The sequence below is a fragment of the Thamnophis sirtalis genome, unplaced genomic scaffold (assembly GCF_051295495.1).
Source record: "Thamnophis sirtalis isolate CommonGarterSnake01/CBP01778 unplaced genomic scaffold, rThaSir2_p1.2 scaffold_12, whole genome shotgun sequence".
In the NCBI taxonomy this organism is placed as follows: Eukaryota; Metazoa; Chordata; class Lepidosauria; order Squamata; family Natricidae; genus Thamnophis; species Thamnophis sirtalis.
Window position 1 is genome coordinate 43,362,943 of NW_028261392.1, and position 23,176 is coordinate 43,386,118.

Consider the following 23,176-nt stretch of genomic DNA (forward strand, 5'->3'; position numbering starts at 1 on the left):
TGGAGTACCCAACTGGGAAGCATACTATAACGCAGCAATCATGACATGGGTGAAAGATTGGGTGATGTTGAGTAGAAGGCGCCTATTGGCTATAGAGGGACATGACCTCCCCCAGGGATGGCATGCCTCCCTCGGGCAAGAAAGAGACACCCCCCATAGGTACTTCATGGGACATTATATTCGGAAGATTTTGATGGGGGTCTGGGAAAAGATGAGGAAAAAATACTATCTTAGGGTTCCGTGCTGGTTGGCACCATTAGAGGCCTTAACGCATCCGAGTGTATTTAATTGGACAAGAAACATAACATATAAAGACATCATGACAGAAGATGGCAACATGAAAACAAAGATGGAATTAGAACAACAGGGCAGGAATTTGGAATGGTGGGAATATTTACAGGTTAGAAACAGGTTTAAAAATGATAAGGCACATTTTGGGATCTACCCAAACCCTCAGGGGCTAGATAAGATCCTGTTTGGTGGAGACAAGAAAATGTTATCGAAGATTTACCAATTTTTGACCTGCCAAGATGCTAATGAAGAGATGGACAAAAGCCTTCTAATAGCATGGGAGAGAAACCTTGGCTATGAAATTGAAATGGGCAAATGGTGGGATCTATGGAGTAAGACCATTAAACTTACAACATCTACAGCATTCAAAGAAAACATATACAAGATGGTTTATAGGTGGCACTTCCCCCCAACGAGGTTAGCCAAGATGTTCCCTGGGTTATCTCCATTGTGTTGGAAATGTGGAAGAAAGGATGGCACATTCTACCATATTTGGTGGTCCTGTACTGAGGCCACGAAATATTGGAAAAGGATTAAAAAATGGTTAAAAGAGGTTACTGGGGCAAACATGGAATGGAGACCCGAGAACCTTCTACTAAGCATTAAACCAGAAAACATAAGCAGTTCAATATGGCATTTGAGCCTACATATAATTGTGGCCGCAAGAATAACTTATGCACAATTTTGGAAATCCACTACCATATCGTCGATAGATGCTATAATTAAAAAGATCTATGAATGTGCAGAAATGGACAGAATGACGGGTTGGCTGAGGGACAAAGGAGAAACGGAACATTATCTTAGCTGGAACCTATGGTATATGTGGGCGACAAGGAGAACAGCAGGGACTTAAAATGGGGAAAGTTAACACGGGTATTGTAATAGATCCCTGAACTTTGCAATGAGAAGATGTGGCTTAGAGACCTAACAATGAGGAAGGAAAGAAAAAGTTGGGCTGTGAATGACTGTCACCGCGGGGGGGGGAGGGGAGGGGGGGTTGTATGTTTAAAACGGTATTTGTATCTGTATGTTTTACGCTTAAAAAAATGTATAACTAATGAATGCCGATACAAAAGGCTGTATATTTACTTTATATTGTTATGTATGATTTGTCTTTCTTATTTTGTTGTATTTTTCTTTCTGTTTTTTAAAGGTAATAATGTTTAATAAAAATTATATTAAAAAAAAAAGATTTTAGCTTCTTTTCTTTTTCTCCTCCGAAAAACTATTTACTTAGAGGCTTTTAAAATGGCGCCGAGTAGGCTGGTTTCTCCGGTAATAACGAACACTTTTTGTTAACTATTACAAGAATTCAAAACAAAGGAGAATGCTTATCATTTGTTTCACAATCGGCCAGCAGAAGCTTTTTAATTAGTTTCATTTCTACAAGATTTTCACTCCCTCATTAATCTTGCTTATCTGGAAGTTAAATGGTGATGAATCTACTGAACTCTCTTGTTACAATGTTTACTCACTGAAAGTTTTGCCAAGCCTTAAACTTCAAAGTAAAAGGGGAACTCAGCTTCTTTACTTAAAGCTGCATATTCAGGCAACAGAGTTTTATTAATTGCAGGCAGATAAATTTTGAAATGGCTTCAAAACTAAATATTAATTTGAAGTCGTCACCCTCTACTTCCAGGGGCACATCCCCAGTGCCTGGCACAAAGCTGCAGCCTCTGCTTCCTACGCCCCCTGCTGGGGATGTGTTAATGAAAGAATTTTTCCTGAGCAAACTAAGCGAGGCTCTTAATGCACTGACAATTAAAATGGAAGATAAGTTTAGAGATAATAGAGAGGTGATAAAGCAGGAGAGAAAAGAGGAAATAAAAGAAATGAAAGAAGAAATCAAAAGTGAAATAAAAGGACTTAAACAGGAGCTGTATGAGAAAATCAACGCTAAGGTTGTTAAAATTAGAGATGAAATGCTGAGACTTGTAACTGTATTGACAGAACATACTTCTGGAATGGAAGATACTCTAGAGGTTCTTAATGATGCCAATACTAACTTGACATTGAAAACAGAGGTGGTGGAACAAAAAGTGGAAAATGCTGAAAAAGAAATTATTATGATACAGTACCGACAAATGGAGTTTGCATTAAGAGTAAGGGGGCTGCGTGAGGAGAAACAGGAGAACTTGAAACAGATCCTATCGGAAGCTTTTGACCGCCTGATGGGAAGACCAGGGACCAACCTTGACTGGCAAATCGACAAAGCTTACCGCGTTAATTCTTGGCTGGCAAAGCAGAAGCAGCTTCCTCGAGACATCGTTATATATTTTACTACAAGAGAGCTTAGAATATGGTACTGCAAGCGTCTTATAACACTAAGCTTCAAATTGGCGGTCAAGACCTGATTGTTTTGAAAGAGATACCACCTCAAATGTTAAGAGCCAGGAGAGACTACGCTTTTTTGGTCGAAGAACTCAGAAATTGTCAGATACAGTATAGATGGGATGCACCATTTGGCATTATATTTACATTTGATAAGCAAAGGTATCGCCTCAACTCTGTATGGAAAGCCCGAGATTTTTATTATAATATATTGAAGGCCGGATACCCTGCACCATCTGGACCTAGAGAAAGACCACAAGAAGGACAGGATAGACAGCAAACTACACAACCACCAGACAAGATGGAGCATCTCTCTTTTCTAGAAGTGCAAGGTGTTATGGAACAAAGACCTAGCTGCATGACTACTAGACAAATGGAGAAACAAGCTAAAAAGCAACAGCATCAACAATCACCGGCCATCGATCAAGGAACTACAATAACAAGTCTGGAAGCAGTGGGAGGAGCTAGACCTAAGGTTAAACAGGCCATGCAGGAAGCTCTAAAAATGCTTCAGCCAACCAAAGATGACAACTAAGATTTTAACATGGAATGTCAACGGACTGAATTCTCCACAGAAGAGGAAGAAAATATTTCATTATCTCAGTTTAAGAATGATGTAATTTGTTTGCAAGAAACTCATATCAAGTCAACTGATCAAAAATATTTGATTAACTCAAAACTTGGTCAACATTTTGCAGCTTCCGCTATGGAAAAGAAGAATGGTATAGTTGTATACTTAAGAAAAGATATGAAAGCTGAATTAATAGAAGCAGATCTCTTCGGAAGACATATTGCTTTAGACTTAATCCTAGAAGGGAAAAAGACATTACTTTTGGGAATTTATGCTCCCAATCAACAGCAAGATAGATTCTATAGAAATCTTCATGCTAAATTAGTACAGTGGGACTATAGTTCCTGTATACTACTGGGTGACTGGAATGGAGTGATAGACACTAAGAGAGATAAGAAGACTTCCCGCCTAAATACTAAGATGCGAGCAAAGTTACCTAAACCTTTCTTTGACATCATGGATGACTTTGAATTGAGAGATATTTGGCGAGAAAGAAATGCAGAGGAATATGACTTCACTTTCTTCTCGGACAGGCATCAATCCCTTTCAAGGATTGATTTTATACTAACCACTAATGATTTGCTTTCTAGGGTCAAGAAGACAAAGATTGCGGCTAGGGTCCTTTCGGACCATAACCCAGTTTGGATGGAGTTGGGAAGGGTAGTGCAGGCAAGAAGGTCTTGGAGATTTAATGAAAACTTATTTAGATATGAAAAGTATATTAATGATTGTAAAAAATTACTATCTGAATATTTTGTTTTGAATATGAATAAGGGTACATCTATGGAATTCGTATGGGATGCAAGCAAAGCGTATATGAGAGGAGTGCTGATGAATATAAATAAAACACATAGAAATAGCAATAGCAATAGCAGTAGACTTATATACCGCTTCATAGGGCTTTCAGCCCTCTCTAAGCGGTTTACAGAGAGTCAGCATATTGCCCCCAACAATCTGGGTCCTCATTTTACCCACCTCGGAAGGATGGAAGGCTTCAATGTACTTCAATGTTTTAATGATTGACGAATGATGAAATATTTGTGTTTTTTAAAAGAAATAAAACCTTTGGAACAAGAAGCAATGGGTGGAAACCAATCAAAGAGAGAAGCAACCTAGAACTAAGAAGAAATTTCCTGACAGTTAGAACAATTAATCAGTGGAACAACTTGCCTCCAGAAGTTCTGAATGTTCCAACACTGGAAGTTTTAAAGAAGATATTGGATAACAATTTGTCTGAAGTGGTGTAGGGTTTCCTGCCTAAGCAAGGGGTTGGACTAGAAAACCTACAAGGTCCTTCCCAATTCTGTTATTCTGTTATATACTATGCGAAGCATTGGGAAACCTGGGCACAGAGAAGTTGTTCAGGTGCAATCTGATTTGAAGCCATTGCTGCTTTGCTATTCCAAGCCTTCCACAAAGTCTTCAATTGGACCAAATAGCAGGCTTGATTAAATAAGTTCCCTCTGGAACCCAATTGAGTCCATTAGTCACCTGGGGCAGGCCTATCCAATAGGATTTCTGAAGGCTGAAACTTCATATTGCACAGCATTTCATGGCTTGTATTCATTCAGGGCCTGCCCAAGCCATGTCTGATGAGAAACAAAAGGCAGGTTTTCCATAGATAAGCATCTCAATCCTACTTCAACATTGATCCTTCATCATATAGTATACTTGCTTGCTATTTTCAAGGCAGGGTTTTCCCATGAAAAACTGCAATGGATTTATTAATTATCAACATTTTAGCCTCTGGTGGTTGGTTTACTTTGCCTAAAACAAGAACAGTCCTACTTACAAATATGTATATATCAATTTTAGCAACTTTTTTGCAGAAGGAGAGGGAGAGGAAGAGGTTGGGTGGTCACTTAATATATGGAATTAACTGCCGGAGGTATATACAGTGCTAGTGTTGTATTTATCAAAAAATGGAAATGCTTAAGTCACAACTTTGTTTTTTGATCAAACCATTTATGGTTTCTACGTATTATGATATATTGTCTTTTTCAGAATTATTGATGGACATGATCTAATGCCCTTGCTTCAAGGCAATGCTCTCCAATCTGAGCATGAATTTCTCTTTCATTATTGTAATGCATATTTAAATGCAGTTCGGTGGCATCCAAGAAACAGTAAGTAAAACTTTCTGTTTAAATTTAAATATTTTATATAATTTTATTGCAGTTGGAAATACTTGGTGGGAAGAGCTTTGGACTATGGGCATGAAAAAATTATTATCGTAACTCTTGATCTTGGGAGGAAGAAACTGTTCTATATAGCACAGTTTGAAGCAAGACAGCAAACATTTACATTCTCACAGTATTACATTCATGATTTATAATGCAATATATGTTAAAACTTTAATCTCTCATATTATAAGGGATACATTTTCAAATATAAATACATGGACAATACCAGGCAATCTATATATCTTGTTCCATTTTGTAGTTGCCCAAAAGTTTTCTACTTTTGACTATTTTGTTTTACTATATAATGGATTTTTTTAAAAATCAGAGCATTATGTGCAATAGGAAAAGAAAGTAGAAAGGAACCAGTAAATTGGCAGACACAACATTTTTCTAGAGTAATATATTAATCATTGAATAAAAATTAAATAATCAAAACTTTTCTGAAAATTAGTAAGGTTTCATCCCTGCCCCCATTCAGTACAGGTAGTCCTCAACTTACAACCTCAATTGAGTCCAAAATTTCCATTGTTAAACAGGACAGTTGTAAAGTGAATTTTTTTTTACATTTTACAACCTTTTTTGTCACAGTTGTTAAGTGAATCACAGCAGTTTAGTAACACTGTTGTTAAGGCAAACTGACTTCCCCATTGATTTTACTTGTGAGAAGGTTACAAGTAAACCTTCTATTTATCATTTGATGATAAATAGGCCACTTTGCTTAGTATTTCATTCAGTATGTAGAACATTAACACTGGAATTTAAAATCAGCTATAAATAGATTTAGCTACAATTGGCATTTCAGAGTTCAAGGTCAGCTTCTTCTCATTGTTATTTGATTAAATAAAATTATCATATTTCAGTATCATTCTATCAGTTCATTCCATTGCATTGCCTAGCATTCATGAAGATTTGGTAACACATCATTGTCACTGATCAAAGTGCTGAAGACCTTCCCAACTACAGGCAGATAGTAAATGGGATACATTTAACTATATTATGGCACATACAGTGAAGGAAAAAGCTACTGATTAACCTTTATGTAGTTCCCAGGAAATGGGCAATAAATTACAACTTTATTCCAAAATAAGCTGTATTGTGATCAACTTTATTTTCATTCATTTTAAGGGTAATTCTACCCTTATACAGAAATACTAACTCTGCCCTTCAACTTGATTATTCTGTCATTTATTGAATATGCAATAAATAAGCTTTGTTGTCCAGTCTATTAGATTTTTTCCCCAAATAATGTTATTAGAGCTTACAGTTTAAAAGAATAACTGTATAACCTTTTTCAAACTCCATCAGATCTCCTAAACATGCCTGATGCTTAAAGATCATTTCTTAACATGAGAACATTGACTATATATTCTAGAAATTCATTGATCATGTTTTATTGTAAAGAATGATTGAATGATAGCCTAAGAATTTTATAAAACATTAGAAATCATACATGCACACACACTAATGTCTACAAGGTTGCAGAAAATTTTTAGATGAAGGTCTTCAATGAGATATAACATGCCACCTTTCACCCTAGAAGTTTTCAACAAATACGAGTAGAAAAGTGTTTATCCATATTTTCTTTTAAGCATGGTAGCATGACAAACGTCTATGGAGATTCTCAATTATCTAGGTCATGGCTGTCCCAAAGGTGCTTTTCAAAAGGCAATTGGACTTTCTTGAGCATGATAAATTGAAAATTAAATAACAAAACAGCAGTCATAAAAGCAAGAGGCTTGGTAAGAATTAGTGTATGAGAATAATAAAAACGATAAATGCAGAAGATAGCATCTATAAAAGTCAAGAAACAAAGTTGTTTTTAGCTGGTAGCTAGAAAGTAACAACATAGAAAAGAGTTTCTGTCCAGAAAACTACATAGATGGGTGTGTAATATACAGTAGAGAATTCTGTCCGTAAGCATTACATCCGAAGAGCCTCTGAGTAGAGCTTAATGAAGGCTTATGAAGGAAACATCTTTCCTCATTTGCCATGCTGCATGAAGCTAGAAGTGTTTCAGCTGCACAATGCCTGCAGATCACAGGCTCCACAAAATGAGCTATCATTTTCATTCTAAGAATGTGTTTTCTTGGGTATGACTGAGGGATGCTAACAAACTGGGGTGTTTCTAAAGGAGAGTAAATAGGATGATACAAAGTCTTGGAGGCAATGGCTGGGGTCATTGGGCATGTTCATCTTGGAGAAAAAAATACTCAGAAATTAGGGATTCCTATGCTGGGATTATTTCCAACCTTTTGATTCTATGACTCAGTGATTGGGCTATCACTTACTCTTGTATTCTTTTTTTATTTATACTGTATATGACAACCCTTTTTCCTCCTCCTCTTCCTCCTTTTCCTCCTCCTTTCCTTCATATGAAAATCTTACAAGTGAAGTAGTTGTCTTTAAATGCTGCTGTCTGCTCACTCTAGTCTTTCAATAAAGAATTTCAATAAAGAATGGAGCACAAACAATTTTCTCTTTCCCACTAGATATATACATGAAAAGATATATAACCAAAATATTACACACACACACACACACAAACATACACACACAGACAGAGTCAACACATATGCACCCTCCTTGATTAGTCCATGAGATGAAACTGCACACACCCTGACAAGATATGTAAATTAGAGCCGTTTGAAAAAAACAAAATAATGAAAGGAAACAAAAGGCAGTGCCTTTCAAATATACGTTTGACTTTAGTGGGATATTTGTTCTTTCTTTAGTGGAAAAGTTCTCTTTCTTAGCCATCTTGCAGGTTTTTTTTTAAAGTGTTGGGCAACAACTTCTCAGCAGATTTTCTTTTCGAAATATAATTTTATTAAAACTTTTAAAAAAGAAGATAAAAATGAATTGAAATTACTATAAAGCAAGAAAAAGAGGAAAAAAGATCAAAGAAAGAGCTAAGAGTACAAAAGTATCAGTTCTCATGAAAACCCCAGAAGGCTGTTCACATACAAAAAGTTGAATGTCTTTTTTCTGTTGATGCCCATTGGCTTTTTCTTACATTGTGCAGCCATATGTTGGCCAGATTCTATCCTTGATCTTTTTATGCTATTTTGTTCAGGAAGCCTACACGAGGATTCAAACATTGTTCTTGTCTCTTTCATGTGGCAAGTCTCCAGGGACAGTTTGATTGACTGGTCTCTTGACCAGCCCTGATCTTCATAAATACCTTTTTGGTCTTAGCACAATAGAAGAACATTTATAAAGAGTATTCGCAAAGTATCCAAAGGTCCCTATGTAGCTTATCTCTCTCTTGCACATTACAGTACATAAAGAAAATGTCTAGGCACTTCTTTTGCTCTTTCCCTCTGATATGTGAGCGATGTTATCGGTATAGTATGAGCATTTCAAGCAGTATCTCAGTGACAGGTCTGTTGTCATCTGCCTTTTTTTCTCCCATTCTTTCAAAATATACACCGCCATTGGCAAATAATTATTTTTAAAAAATCACAAAGTGAATTAGGGATATTTGCAAACAGGTGATCTCTGCAAACATGCTGAATAGAAATCACTTTGTGTTGATGTAACACTAAATATAGAATTGCTATCAGAACAGAAACAGCTAAATCCTCAATTTTTCTAAGAACTGAGTCAGATCCTTACCTTAATTTGTTCTTTTGATAATCTCATTTGTAAATAATTCTGCATTATGATATTATTCACCAGTGAACAGAAACATTATGTTAGCGACAGTGAAGAAGCGGAAAATATGAGGTATTCAGCTGCATTTTGTTCAGTGCTTTTGTTTTATTATAAGACATACATTTAATGGATGCTGGGGCATTATTGGTTTTGATATTTGGAAGGCACAGGGTTGCAAGATCTGATTATAGACCTAAAACAGAAAAACATTAAACCTCATTTTGATCTTATACCTAATCAAATATATATTTATATCATTTGCAATATTCTACTAAATGTGGTATTTCAGCTGTTACCAATACGTTCTGATAAAATAATAACATTAGTGGAGACACAAAGAATAACTCAGACAGAGACAATAAAAAAGGAAATAAAATTTTAAAATAATCAATAACCAAGTTATGAAAATGCCTAAAAGAGTAAAATCTATTTCAGCTGCAAGTCAGTTTAGAAGAAAAATATCTTTACCTAGCACAGGACAGACAATAGAGATGAAATTAACTTGGGAGAAGCTTCTACACGGATCTTTCTCATGTTGCTACCAGAGTCTAGAACAAAGATAATTATCTCTCCAGAGGCTCTTATGGTGTTTCATATAATCTAGCCACATATTGTATGTCATATAATAGTACCTTGTAGATTTGTAGATTTATTTATTTATACCTTGAATTAAAGCTATGGTAAACCTTTACCTTCAGCCTGTGAAGTTCTCCTAAGAAACAAACTATTTCCAGGAATTAGCCTTAGTTAATGGTCCACCAGAAAAAAAATGGCCCAATGGTCCAATTAACATTCAGCTGCAGCCCAACATGGAGCACATTGCAATACTGAAAACATGATGTTCCACAAACATAGAATTTCATACACCTACATAATCTTAATTTGACCTGTTCCCCAAATATAGAGTCATAATTTTCACAGGGTTACAATTTGCATGGATTTTTCCTCAGTAAAGTCAACAGCTGACACTTCAATATCTGTCCAGAGACTGACCAGTTCAAGAAAGTTGAAGGGCAGCAAGACAGACACCATTCAGGTAGATCTTTGCAACAGGTGACAGCTTGCGTGCCCAGAGAGATGGCTCTGTGTGCCACTTCAAGCATGCATTCCATAGGTTCATCATCATGGTGCTATAATAAGTAGAACAATGATGAAAACTGTCTTGAATGCATTTTGGAAAAAAGAATGACATTCCCATAGGTGTATACTAGAGGCCACCCAACCAAACAGAGGAAATAAATGTACTTTTTGATAGTCAGTTAATTAAGGTATGTAGGAAGCACACCACAATAGTAATGGGGGACTTTAACTATCCTGACATTGGCTGGGAAACAACCTCTACACCTAGTGGAAGATCAAAGATTGCTGACAAACCTAGTAGATAACTTTGTCCGCCCCAAAATAGAGAAGGAAACTAGAGGGTGAGTCATACTTAAATCTCACTAACAGAGATGAAATGATAGAAGGCATTGAAGTTACAGGAACCTTGGCAGGAGGGTGAGGAGTGACCATGCAATATTGGAATTCAACATGCAAACACAAGCAATAGAACAAAGTCAAACTAGAATCTTGGATTTAAGAGAGCTGATTTCAATAAATTTAGAGAGAGCTTGGGAAGGATTCCATGGATGAGAAACTTTAAGAAGCTTGGGAAATTTTGAAAAGTGAGATTATAAAAGCCCAGTCTAGCAAAATTCCAATGAAGAAGAAAAATAGAGAACTCAAGAGAAACCAGCATGGTTGCCCAAATAAATCTCTAATAAACTGAAAACCTTTCTTCTTTTAATGTAGTATTTATTTTACTCTCAAAATTACAGACTAGTCTTTTGAAATTCCATGAATAAAAACTCTTAAGACTTTATTGATTAATGAATCAATATCAATGAATCATATTTATATCACTGAAACTCAAGTGATGATTTAATGATCATTTATACTTGTCAGCAAATGAGTCTATACTCATATGCTGAGATACCTTTTCTAATGTCTATTTTCCTCATGGCAAAATGAAAATAAAAAATAGTGATATTGGATACTTTTAAATAAAAACTTTAATGTCTTATAATATTTTTGTTTAATTAACTTTTGAAATGTATTCTTATAATTAAATTATAAGGCTGCATCTTACAAAAAATGACTTTCAGCAGTCTACAACAAAGTGATAAACATAAAAAGTAGTCATTAAACAATTTAAAAAATCATTCAAGAGATTAGATGCTAACAGCAACAATGGAGCAACCTCAAGATCGCATAGTTTTTGAACAGCTGTTACATGAAGACCCTATAAGTCTAATATTATCTTAATGCTCTTAATAAAAACATAGCTTTGACAGTAAGAACATTTCACGGCAATTGATTTTTACCAGCAGCCATACAGTTCGATTTTATATTATGAATCAAGACTCCTTTTCCCACAATAAAGCCTTTTCTTTTACTAACAGAAAAGTAAACCATTTATAAGTTATAGATCTGTTTTATGTTTACTTTTAAATAAAAAACCCACTCCATATAAAATACTAAAAAATAAGCTAAAGTTATGTGATTGCCTATGGCAACCTAACCATAGCAAGCAGCTTCATCTGCTATTCTGTCTTAATTCCATATTTTTGAACTCCCAAAGAGCCATACAAATTATCTCCTATTTGAGGTCCTCTAAGAGTGCACTCTTTGTAATTGTAACTGACTCATAGAATTATAGAATCATAGAGTTGGAAGGGACCTGGGAGATCATCAAGTCCAATTCTCTACAAAACTGCAGGATTCATTATACCATCCCTGATAGATGACTATTCAGCCTCTGGTTGAAAACATCTATTGGAAGAGAATACAGTATCTTCAACTGTATCAATTTATTTATTTATTTATTTATTTATTTATTTATTTATTAAACAAGAAGGAGTAGGTTTACTTAATTTTCATTTAAAAGGGGACTTTTAAGCATGTAATTTATCAAAGTGTATGAGTTGTGTTTACTGTAATCTGGTAAATGAATACTGTGATAATTTCATATCTATAATGTCAACTGTATTTGTTATGATTATCTTACTGAAAATCTGAACCAGATTTTCTTAATTTATTTTCAGAAAAAGGATTCCCCCCCCCCCTTCCATCTCATCCACCTAAATTAAATTGCATATAAATCCTAATCTTAGTACTGTAGTACTGAGCCATTGGGAATAACATGAAATAACATGAAGTGTGTGTGTTTATGTGTGTGTATGAAATTTCATTTCATAAACCAACACACACATAGAATAGCAAAGAAAGTGTGCACCAAATCCAGTAATATGTTAATAGCACAAGGTAAGGATGCAGAAAGATTATTGGAGTGATATTCCAAGCCAGAGTTTTGCCCTTGCACTGCAGCAAATCTCTTGGATTTTTTTAATTTTATGGCAGATACATCTTATCAAAGTAGGTATAACAGTTGTAGTATTACTTATCGTGGGACATATCCAGTTGTTAGCTGGCTGTGTTCTTTCTGGAAATGGAGGAAATGAGCAGTTCCAAACGTATAAGATTTCATTTTTATAGTGTACTCTACCACCCAAACTAGTTTCACCTTTGCCATAATAATGAACTAGACAGGGGCACTGATGTATACACTTAATTCTTGGGTATATCTTATACTTTCCCAATAAAATAGAGTTCATGAAAACTGATGTTGTGGACATTCCAGAGAAATGGCTGAATTCAGTTTATTTTACCTTAATTATACTAGCTGTAGCTGCTTGGAGTTATAAACTAAGAGTACCACATTGTGTCAACTATGTCCTTTTCTAAACAAGAGGGCCAAGAATGGAACTCATGGATATTATTTGAATTATCGATAGGGTGTATGACCCATCAAATCCAGATTGTTCCCAGATTGGCCCAGATCGGCTGAACCGGTAGTGGCGGCAGTGGGAGGCTCCGCCCACCCACCTGGATGCTTCTGCACATGCATGAGTGAACTGGTAGTGCCAGGATTTGAAACCCACCTCTCATCAAATCGTACTATTCCTGTGCAATTAGCAATTAGAAAACAGAGAAAGGTGTATGTACAATCCAAGGATGAAGATCTTAAGTACAGGAAGAGTAGAATTAAGCAGATTTTATGGAAGATAAGATTTCCCAACTCTGCTAAGACCTATCTAGCAGTGATGTTTTTAAATTGCTGATTTTAAACTCAGCACTGACTCCATTCCAGATTAAAACAGCATATTTTGGTGATTAAAAGTGTAACACAGCTGGGAAGTGTTTTCTTTTTTCTTCATATGTAAAAACTGCTTCTAGCATCTGTTTGAATTAAAGTCATCCTGAGCTAAATTAGGAATGTCTGTAAGGAGAGCATAATGTTGACAGCTCTGAATTATAATATATCAACACAGATGTTTTAAAGAGGCTAATTCACTTTTATTTAAATATCAGCATTTGCTGTCACATTGTTAAATACATTTGTCACAATTAAAAAAAGACAAGAATTCAATATCTATATTCTCATATAATTCATACACACATCTTCATTGGAAAATAATTGATGATTAAATAACATGTAATGTGCACTAGACAAGCCAAATCCCATTCTGTCATTGTTTCATAGATATTTCTTTACTAAGGGGTCCCAGTACTCTCTGAGCCGAGGTGGCACAGTGGTTAGAGTGCAGCACTGCAGGCTACTTCAGCTGACTGTTAGCTGCAGTTCGGCTGTTCAAATCTCACCGGCTCAGGGTTGACTCCGCCTTCCATCCTTCCGAGATGGGTAAAATGAGGACCCAGATTGTTGGGGGCGATATGCTGACTCTGTAAACCACTTAGAGAGGGCTGAAAGCCCTATGAAGCGGTATATAAATCTAACTGCTATTGCTATTGCTATAGCTTCATTGTTTTCTTGCAGATATTGTATGACCCAAATTAAGTAAAATAATCAGTGCTGATGATGTTACCTAATTTGGGTAATGAAACATCTGCAAGAAAACAATCAAGCTCAGAGAGCACCACAGTCCCCCTCCCATTTCAATCCTGAGCTACAAATATTCTCCTTTATTGATAGTTCTATACTTAAAGGGAAAAAAAACCAGTATGACCAAGGGTGGACAAAAAAACAGTGGGAGCAAGAGTGCTTCCACCCTTTGTGCTTCCTGCTGGCCTCCCCACTGACTTTATTTTGGGGAATCTGATAAGAAACATTGGAAATCCTTCCTTCCTTCCCTCCCTCCCTCCCTCCCTCCCTCTTGTCTGGGAAATCATCTTAGAACATTGAAAATGAAGATCATTTGACCACAGTTGCAGCAGAATCAGAGCAGCAGCAGTAACACTGAAGCAGCCATACCTTTCTCAAATTTATTTCCCTTACATGTCATGAGTCTTAAATTTTGAACACATACTGTGAGTTAGCCCATTTGAGGAATTTTGGTTCAAAAATTGTTGCCCTATGATGCACCATTTTACCCAGTAAAATATCATGACAACAAGAGTTTTAGAAGTATATAGATTTTTCTGAGTGTAGTCAAAATAAATGAACTGTACCTTCTAGTTGGTGAGAATAAAACAATAGTATATTGGGCTCTCTGTATAAGAGATACTAGGTTTGTGGAATAGTTTAAACCTACTAAGGGAAAAACTGGGAATTGGTGTACTAATAGCAGAATGTTTCCTGAATGAACAATATTGTCCTTTTTTTAGCCAAAGAATGCATAGCCAAACCTAAACCTCCTAACCTAGCCTGTACATTGTCTATCTTATTAAAATACATTAAGTGAATCCCCAATTAAACAAAACCATGACGGGAACAGATGTCAATGTATAACATCCATAAATTGCCAAAAAATATTTATAGAATTTATAAAATCACTTCACAATTCATAACTGTGTAAAGTATATTATTTTTTTAAAAAAATCAAAGAAAAAAATAGCTGAACCTGTATATAGCAAATGCTCTCTCTCTCAGAACAGAAGTCCCAATTAAGGAAAGGCACAATTGGCATTCAAGAGAGAGTTGTGCAAAGGCCTTCTGTCCACATCTACTGCCTCCTCTTGAAATAATGGCATATAAAAGATTGTTACTTGGACCATAAGAATAGTACAAGATAAAGAACATGAATGAAAGAATGATAATTATATGCCCAAGAAACAAGGAAAAGTGGAATGATATACTAAATCTGAATAAAGGTGGCTTGATTTTGTGGAATGGAACTGATGAATAGGTGGAGGGAAGTAAAGATGCAGTTTTAATTGAAAGTTAAAAAGCAATTTAATTGAATAGGCTAATATATATACAGTATATAAAATATGAGTTGGTGTCATATAGATTGTTGTATTTGATGTTGTACTTGAATACATAATTTCAGAACATACTAACTGCTTGGGATGGGATAAAACGATTTGTTATAGGGTACCAGATAAATATATGGAGTTGTAGCAATGGAAAATATTTAAAAAGCTGCGTGGTAGAATTGTGATATGAAAGAAGAAGAAAGAAAAAAGTCAATATAGGAGAAATCTAACCACAAAAAGAATAAAAGAAAGTTATTGTATAATGTATATAAAAAAAGTTTGTTGCAAAGTGTGCAATTAAAAAAAAGTTCAGGGTTGAGGGATTCTACAGAAAAAAATTAAAAATCTTTGGAAAGGGCTAAATAAGAGTCTCCAACAAAATGAATGAAATTAAATATTAAAGAGAAGAAATGATTTGGGACAAAATTGAAGCGAGAAAATGTTGGAACATGGAAGGATTATTTAGAGATTTTTTTAAAAAAAATTAGTGATATAGTAATGATGGAGTTGGATGCTATATAGTATAACAGAAAAAAATAGGATGAAAAGGAAGTCATAAATGTCATAAGAACATCAAAAAGGAGACTGCAAATGTGGATAGGGTAATTATAGAAATGTTAAGATATGGATATGGCAGACAGCTAATGGACTAAATGTAAGACTTGTTTAATATGTTTTTGAAATCTGTATTACTGTCTGACAGTTGAAAGATTATTGATGTTGTACAAAGAACCAGATAGCAAATGCAAAAATTGCAGGAAGATTGATAAGGGGAGTTAATTGGAAATGAATGAAAGGGGAAGATAAACGCAATTTGGGAAGTCCAGTTAGGATTTATGTCAAGCAGATCTGCTGACCATTTATTTAGTTTTCAAAGCTCATTGAAAAATTTGTTGAATGCACATTTTTTTGAATTAGGGGAATTGTGATTATGTAAGAAATAATGTGACACCTAAAATGAATAGTCTTAAGATGTGGTCAGAGAAAGTCCCAAAAAAGTTTGGTTAGATGTAGTTGATAACATCCTCAAAAAGATGGAGATAAGAGTTTAAAGAACAAAAAAGTAGTATATGAAGTATTAGCTGGGGATGATAGAAGCAAGCATGATTGATGACGACAACCAGTATAGAAGCTGCACTATAATGAATAGTCTTGGTCTACATTACATTTATATATCTTTCCTTTTTCTTATAAAGCTTTTATTCTTTATTTGTTTTGCTATTTCTTACTTTTTTTCTTCATTATGCACAATGCAGCTTACCATGAAAAAGGTGTGGAACAATAGTATTCATATGTACATATACAAAAAATTTTTTTTTTAGTTTTAGATTATTTAGTGGTCTCTTGGAAGAATCCAAGATATCCCGTGATTCTGAGTATTTCCCAGACTAAAAGAAGAAGGAGAGGATGTTCCAAAAACCAAGTACTCTATTTAGTTCCTACAGAAACATCTACAATTCTTGACTTACATATATTGCAGTTCCAACTTGGGGGGAGGGGAATGGATGAAGGTATGGAGCCCCTTCTCTTGGTAATATGTTGGTAGAATTCAGAAATCTTCCACACTTCTGACATACCCAATTAATGGTGAAATTGTGCCAGCTCTCAACACCACCGCCAATGGCAGTGGTTATATACATTGCAAGTTTTTTAAAGTGATTACCTACGGTAAATTTTGCAGTGGTAAAAGTTTGACTCCCTCAGAAATTGAGCACTTTCTACAATATAAAGACTGATTAGAAAGTTAGATTGTTTTGCCATTGCATTTTTGAAGCAAACAAGAAAAAAAATGCACCACAACTTTAACATTGATAAAAGATCATATTTTTGTGCATCCAATCAGGAAAAATAAGTTATCAATTATAACAATTCTCATATACATGACATATACCTACAATTCCCAAAGATCTTCCTCAGCTTCCAGGAACAGCTTCTAGTAATGGTTAGGCTTCTGTGAAAGGAGGCTTGTAGACCTGATAACAAGATCGTCCTGCCAGTGAGGAATCTAGAAATTATGTGTACTATATATGTGTGTATATGTGTGTACAGTAAATGTGTGTGCATGCATATTATTTATTTATTTATTTATTTATTTATTTATTTATTTATTTATTTATTGGTGTGTGTGTGTGTGTCTAAGTACCTCTCTGTGTGTATTATGAGACAATCTCATAATCATGTTGCAGCACATGCAATATTGAAAGCTATGAGGTTCTGGGACATTAATAATTTGAAGTCAAATGCATTTATTTCAAGAGAGTATGAGTAAAATTGAAACTTTCCCAGGAATTTTTACTACATTTATTTATTTTTTTTATTTTTATTTTTTATTTTATTTAACATTTATAGGCCGCCCTTTTCCCTGAGGGGACTCAGGGCGGCTTACAATAATGAGGGAAGGGGAGTGAAAGACAAAATACACAAAAAGAAAAGTGAAATAACAAAAAGTGCTAAAACACAACATTCACTCAGCATTCGGGAGGGGCAAGAGAATTATCCCCAGGCCTGACGGGCTAGCCAGGTCTTGAGGGCTGTGCGGAAGGCCTGGACTGTGGTCAGGGTACGGATCTCCACGGGGAGATTGTTCCATAGCGTCGGAGCAGCAACTGAGAAGGCTCTCCTCCGGGTGGTCGCCAGTCGGCACTGACTGGCGGATGGAATACGGAGGAGGCCCGCTCTATGCGATCTGATGGGACGCAGGGAGGTTATTGGCAGGAGGCGGTCTCTCAGATAGTCAGATCCACTACCATGGAGCGCTTTATGGGTGGTAAGTAAAACCTTGAATTGCACCCGGAGATCTACAGGTAGCCAGCGCAGCTCGCGGAGGATAGGTGTTATGTGGGCGAACCGAGGTGCGCCCACAATCACTCGCGCGGCCGCGTTCTGTACTAGCTGAAGTCTCCGGGTGCTCTTCAAGGGTAGCCCCATGTAGAGCACATTGCAGTATTCCAGCTTAGAGATCACAAGGGCTCGAGTGACTGTCGTGAGAGCCTCCCGATTCAGGTAGGGCCGCAACTGGCGCACCAGGCGAACCTGGGCAAATGCCCCCCTGGTCACAGCTGATAGGTGGTGATCAAAACTCAGCTGTGGATCCAGGAGGACTCCCAAGTTGCGGACCCTATCTGAGGGGAATAAATTTTGTCCCCCCAGCCTGATTGATGGTACGGTAGTCAAATTATTGGGAGGAAAACACAACAGCCACTCGGTCTTGTCTGGGTTGAGCACCAGTTTGTTTGCTCTCATCCAGTCTTTAACAGCTTCCAGACCCTGGTTCATCACATCCACCGCTTCATTGAGTTGGCACGGGGCGGACAGATACAGTTGTGTATCGTCCGCATATTGATGATACTTTATCCCGTGCCTCCGAATGATCTCGCCCAGCGGTTTCATGTATATGTTAAATAGGAGGGGGGACAAGACCGACCCCTGTGGCACCCCATATGTTAGGGGCCTCGGGGACGATCTCTGCCCACCCACCAACACCGACTGCGACCTGTCCGAGAGGTAGGAGGAGAACCACTGCAAGACAGTGCCGCCCACTCCCACCTCCCGCAGTCGTCGCAGAAGGATACCATGGTCGATGGTATCGAAAGCCGCTGAGAGGTCAAGGAGAACTAGGATGGACGCAAAGCCTCCATCCCTAGCTCTCCAGAGATCATCGGTCAATGCGACCAAAGCGGTTTCTGTGCTGTAACCTGGTCTGAAGCCGGACTGGAAGGGGTCAAGATAGTTTGCTTCCTCCAAGGTACGCTGAAGCTGGAGAGCAACCACTTTCTCAACAACCTTCCCCACATAGGGAAGGTTGGAGACTGGACGGTAGTTATTAAAAACAGCTGGATCCAAAGACGGTTTCTTCAGAAGGGGCCTCACCACCGCTGCCTTAAGCTCGGTGGGGAAGTGCCCCTCCCGAAGAGATGCAACAACAACCGCTTGGATCCAGCCTCGTGTCACCTCACTGCTGTTGGCAACCAGCCAGGAGGGACACGGGTCCAGTACACAAGTGGAGGTACTCACAGCTCGCATAGCCTTGTCCACATTTATTTATTTAAATTTATACACTATCCTTCTCACTATCCAAGATGATTCTGGACTACATGTCTAAAGTTTGTGATTGGCACCTTTATGTGAAAGTGCATATTTTGGTTAAAATATCTGGTTTTACTCCTCACATATAGGCACTCTTAGCAGATACTAACTGAAGTTCTAAAGCCAATTTTTCCTCAGTGAGAATTCTCAAAAGACATGCATAGGATTTCATTTACATTAATCAGTAGCTTTTAGCCAATATATTGCCTATTTTTTTCTAAAATGCTGAAGGAATTCATGAAGATACAAGATAGCTTCTTTCAAGCATTTATGAGATTAAAACGAAATGAAAGAACTCTTTTCTTCAAGTACTACTTTATCTTCTACCATAAAAGCAAATGAAATATAATAACTTGAGCTTTATTAGAAACTCTTATTCATCTAGACTGAATGCTAGGAAATGCATTGTAAGAGTGCAGAAAGAGTGCAGACTAAGAAAATAGCAGTTTGTTCCAATTTTATGGTTTTATATGTTGTATATCACGTTATATTTTATTCATTATATATTTTGATGAGAAATGTAGAAAGAACAGTTTAAATCATAAAAAGTTTGCATTTGAAAGGGCACTGGCAATCTGTGGTTCAGCAGATGTTACTGAGCTGAGTTCTTATCATCCACAGATAATATTGCCAGTGATTATAAATCATAAAAATGCATTTTGGTTACAGATATTCTCCATCTTGGTCTGCATAGACTGATCATCTGATAAGATAAGAAAATTTGAGTTTGATTAATCCAGTATTTTAAAGGTACTGCAGTATCATGGCTCCAAGATTGCAGTGATTAGATTCTTTTAATTTGATTAATTAATTTTATTTTAACATTTTAAGTTTTACTGATCAATACTGTATTCTTTTTTTTCATGGGAGGTTCAGGCCTACCTTCATGCCCATATCAAATACCCTATGAAATATTCTCATGGCTGAGGGTCTGGTCTTCCTGGTCCTAGTCCAAACCTTAACCACTATAACATATGACTTTTTTAAGGTCCATGTGAAACATTTCAGTTTTATGGCATAGAGGACAAAGGGTAACTAGAGAGCAAGTAGATCAATTTGTGGACAAGTTTTTTATACTATTTAGAAAATAATTATACCAGTTAAAAGTTTTCTTTATCCTGTATGAGCCTCCCACCTCCTTTAACAATAACAAAAGTTGGAGATAGCATAAATCAAAAGGTTCTGCATTTGTCCCCCAGCATTTTGTTTCTTGTCTAAAGAGCTGGAGGATTCAACATACATAGGACTGCAGCAGAGGTGGGTTCCTACCAGTTCGCACCTATTCGGTAGAACCGGTTCGTCAAATCTACCGAACCGGTTAGAAGAGGTTCCACCAGTGGACCCGGAAAGCAGGCCACACCTACAGAAGAGGTTCCAAAATTTTTTGAAACCCACCACTGCCACACAGAGAGAGAGAGAGAGAGAGAGAGAGAGAGAGAGAGAGAGAGAGAGAGAGAGAGAGAGAGAGAGAAAGAAAGAAAGAAAGAAAGAAAGAAAGAAAGAAAGAAAGAAAGAAAGAAAGAAAGAAAAAGAGTGAGAGAGAGATGAAAGAAAAAAGGGACAGAGAGACAAAAGGAAGGAAAGAGAGAGAGAGAGAGAGAGAAAGAAAACACATGGCTGGCAAGCCACTCCCACCAGGTCACATGGCCAGAAAGCCACTCCCACAAAGGAGGCCACACCCACAGAGTAGGTTCCAAAAATTTTTGAAACCCACCACTGGACTGCAGCTAACTTCTACCCTCATTATGTCTTTTGTCATTTTAAAGGCCATTGTAGTATAGTCAGAGAAATAATACGTGTGGGATACTTTGCATATTTTATTTGCTAAGTGTGAAAGTACATAATTGTCAAGGAGAGAAGAGCACTTCTAGTTTAAGCAGATACTGTCATACTATTAACTAGACTAAGAAAAATGTCTGTTAATCAACTGATGTAGGCTTCTACTCACACTATTTTCTGTAGAAGAGTGTTTTTCTTGACAGGCATGAAAAACAGTCAGGCAATAGCTTATTGATTCTGCTCTGTGTTATCATAAACCATGGCATTTGTTAAGTCCTGAAAAAGAATGATTTCCATTTTGACACATCTTGGCCTTATTTGATGGCTGGTAATCTTCCATCTATCTCAAGAAAGTGGCATATTGAACAAATTAAATTATATTTTCAATAAAATGCATGCCAATTGTATTACCAATGAAGTCCATATGCTAGGCCTGAGGTAAATATATTTTATTATTATATTTAATGCTTCTACTTTGCCTTAGAGAAAGCTCCCTGGAAATAAAAGTCTTGTTTTGGAGGAAATTTGGAATATGTAGTACAATTGTTCATAATGTGGCACTGGCTAGATATTCTACACAGGGGTGGGTTTCAAAAAATGTTTGCTACTGGTTCCGTGGGTGTGGCTTGTTTGGTGGGTGTGGCTTGTCGATTATGTGACTGGGTGGGCATGGCCAACTTGATATCACTCACATCAAGGGGCACCTTGCCTGGCCTCTCCTTGCCTCAAAAGCCTCAACAAGATATAATTTCTCTGTCTGTTTATTTACTACTTCTGAACATCCAAAATATACTATTTAATCCTATGTATATATGCCATATGTGTACATACATATTACATAATATAGGTTGTGTATAGGCACTCAAAAAGATACATTATCTACTATATATGTATGCAGTGGCGGTGGTGCTCTGGGAGGTCAGGCACCAGGCGGATGTCCTGGGGCTACTGCACATATGTACCACCTGCCCTCCTGGAGTATCCCTGCCACCACCACCCCTGTCAGCCCCAGAGCAGTGGCTGCATCTCCACCAAAGGCTGCCCACCCACCCTCTGGCTAGGCCAGGCTGGACGTCGACCTCGGAAGTCAAGCAGACATGGGAGACCGCTGAGAAGGCAGTGTGGAAGGCAGGCAAGCATGGCAGGGCTGTGGGGAAGGGAGTAGGCTGCTAGCTCCCTTCCCCGCAGCTGGCTGGCCTCGACATGCTTGCCTGCCTTCCATGCAGCCCTTGCCCGGCCAACCACACATGCCAAGAAGATCCAAGAGCTGCTGGCTCGGTTCAAGCCAAACAAGCTGAAGGCTCAGAGGGGCTCTTATCTCAAAGAGGGTGTTCCTTTCCAGGTAGTCTTGAATTCTGTTTTGCTGATGATATGCCATTAGCTTGCCGAGGAATGAAGATTGCTGTTCGCATGCTGCTTCTCTGATAACTCCTGCTATCCTTTTCCCAGCTTGCTCCAAAAAATGAGCAGGCTGAGAACAACAGGGTAGGGCTCTCCACTGCCCCAGAACTGTGCCATGCTGGGCAATTTTCCTGAGCACCCAGCACAGCTAGTAGCAGCAGCAGCAGTGGCAGCAGAGCATGCCAGAGCTCTCCACCATCCTGGAATTGCACCATGCTGGGGAGTTTTCCTGGGTGCCCGGTGCAGCCAGTAGCAACAGCTACTCCTGCAATGCTGGCGGCTTTGGGAGATGCTAGCCTGGTGGGGATGGGGTGGTGGCCTGACAAGCTTCACAGCGAGGTGATTGCAAAGCTTGTTGGGCCACTGCCCCTCCCCATCAGGCTGTATCGTGGCCAAAGCTATGTGGGAAAACTCCCTGGGAGTTCCCTGATGCCCCGCTGCTATCCTTGCCTCAATGCTTACCTGTATGTAGACAGGAGGAAGCAGAGGATACACGTGGCGAAGGCAAGGCAGGACGAGTGTCTGACCAGGTGGACTGGTTCGGGGGCATGGCCAGCCAGCAGTCACTACTGGTTCTGCGACCCAGGCCAGCATACTACTACCGGTTAGGCCGAACCGGTCCGAA

At 37.7% G+C, this 23,176-nt stretch overlaps 1 protein-coding gene across 4 annotated transcripts in view; it reads left to right on the forward strand.

The window, feature by feature from the left end:
* STS (steroid sulfatase) overlaps nucleotides 1-23,176 on the forward strand; it is a 132,618-nt gene that overhangs the window by 100,057 nt on the left and 9,385 nt on the right. For all 4 annotated transcript variants that reach the window (XM_087726691.1, XM_087726693.1, XM_087726692.1 and 1 more), the window contains one exon: nucleotides 5,198-5,319. In XM_087726691.1, the coding sequence (XP_087582817.1) occupies nucleotides 5,198-5,319 (122 nt within the window). The remainder of the gene's footprint in view (nucleotides 1-5,197; nucleotides 5,320-23,176) is intronic.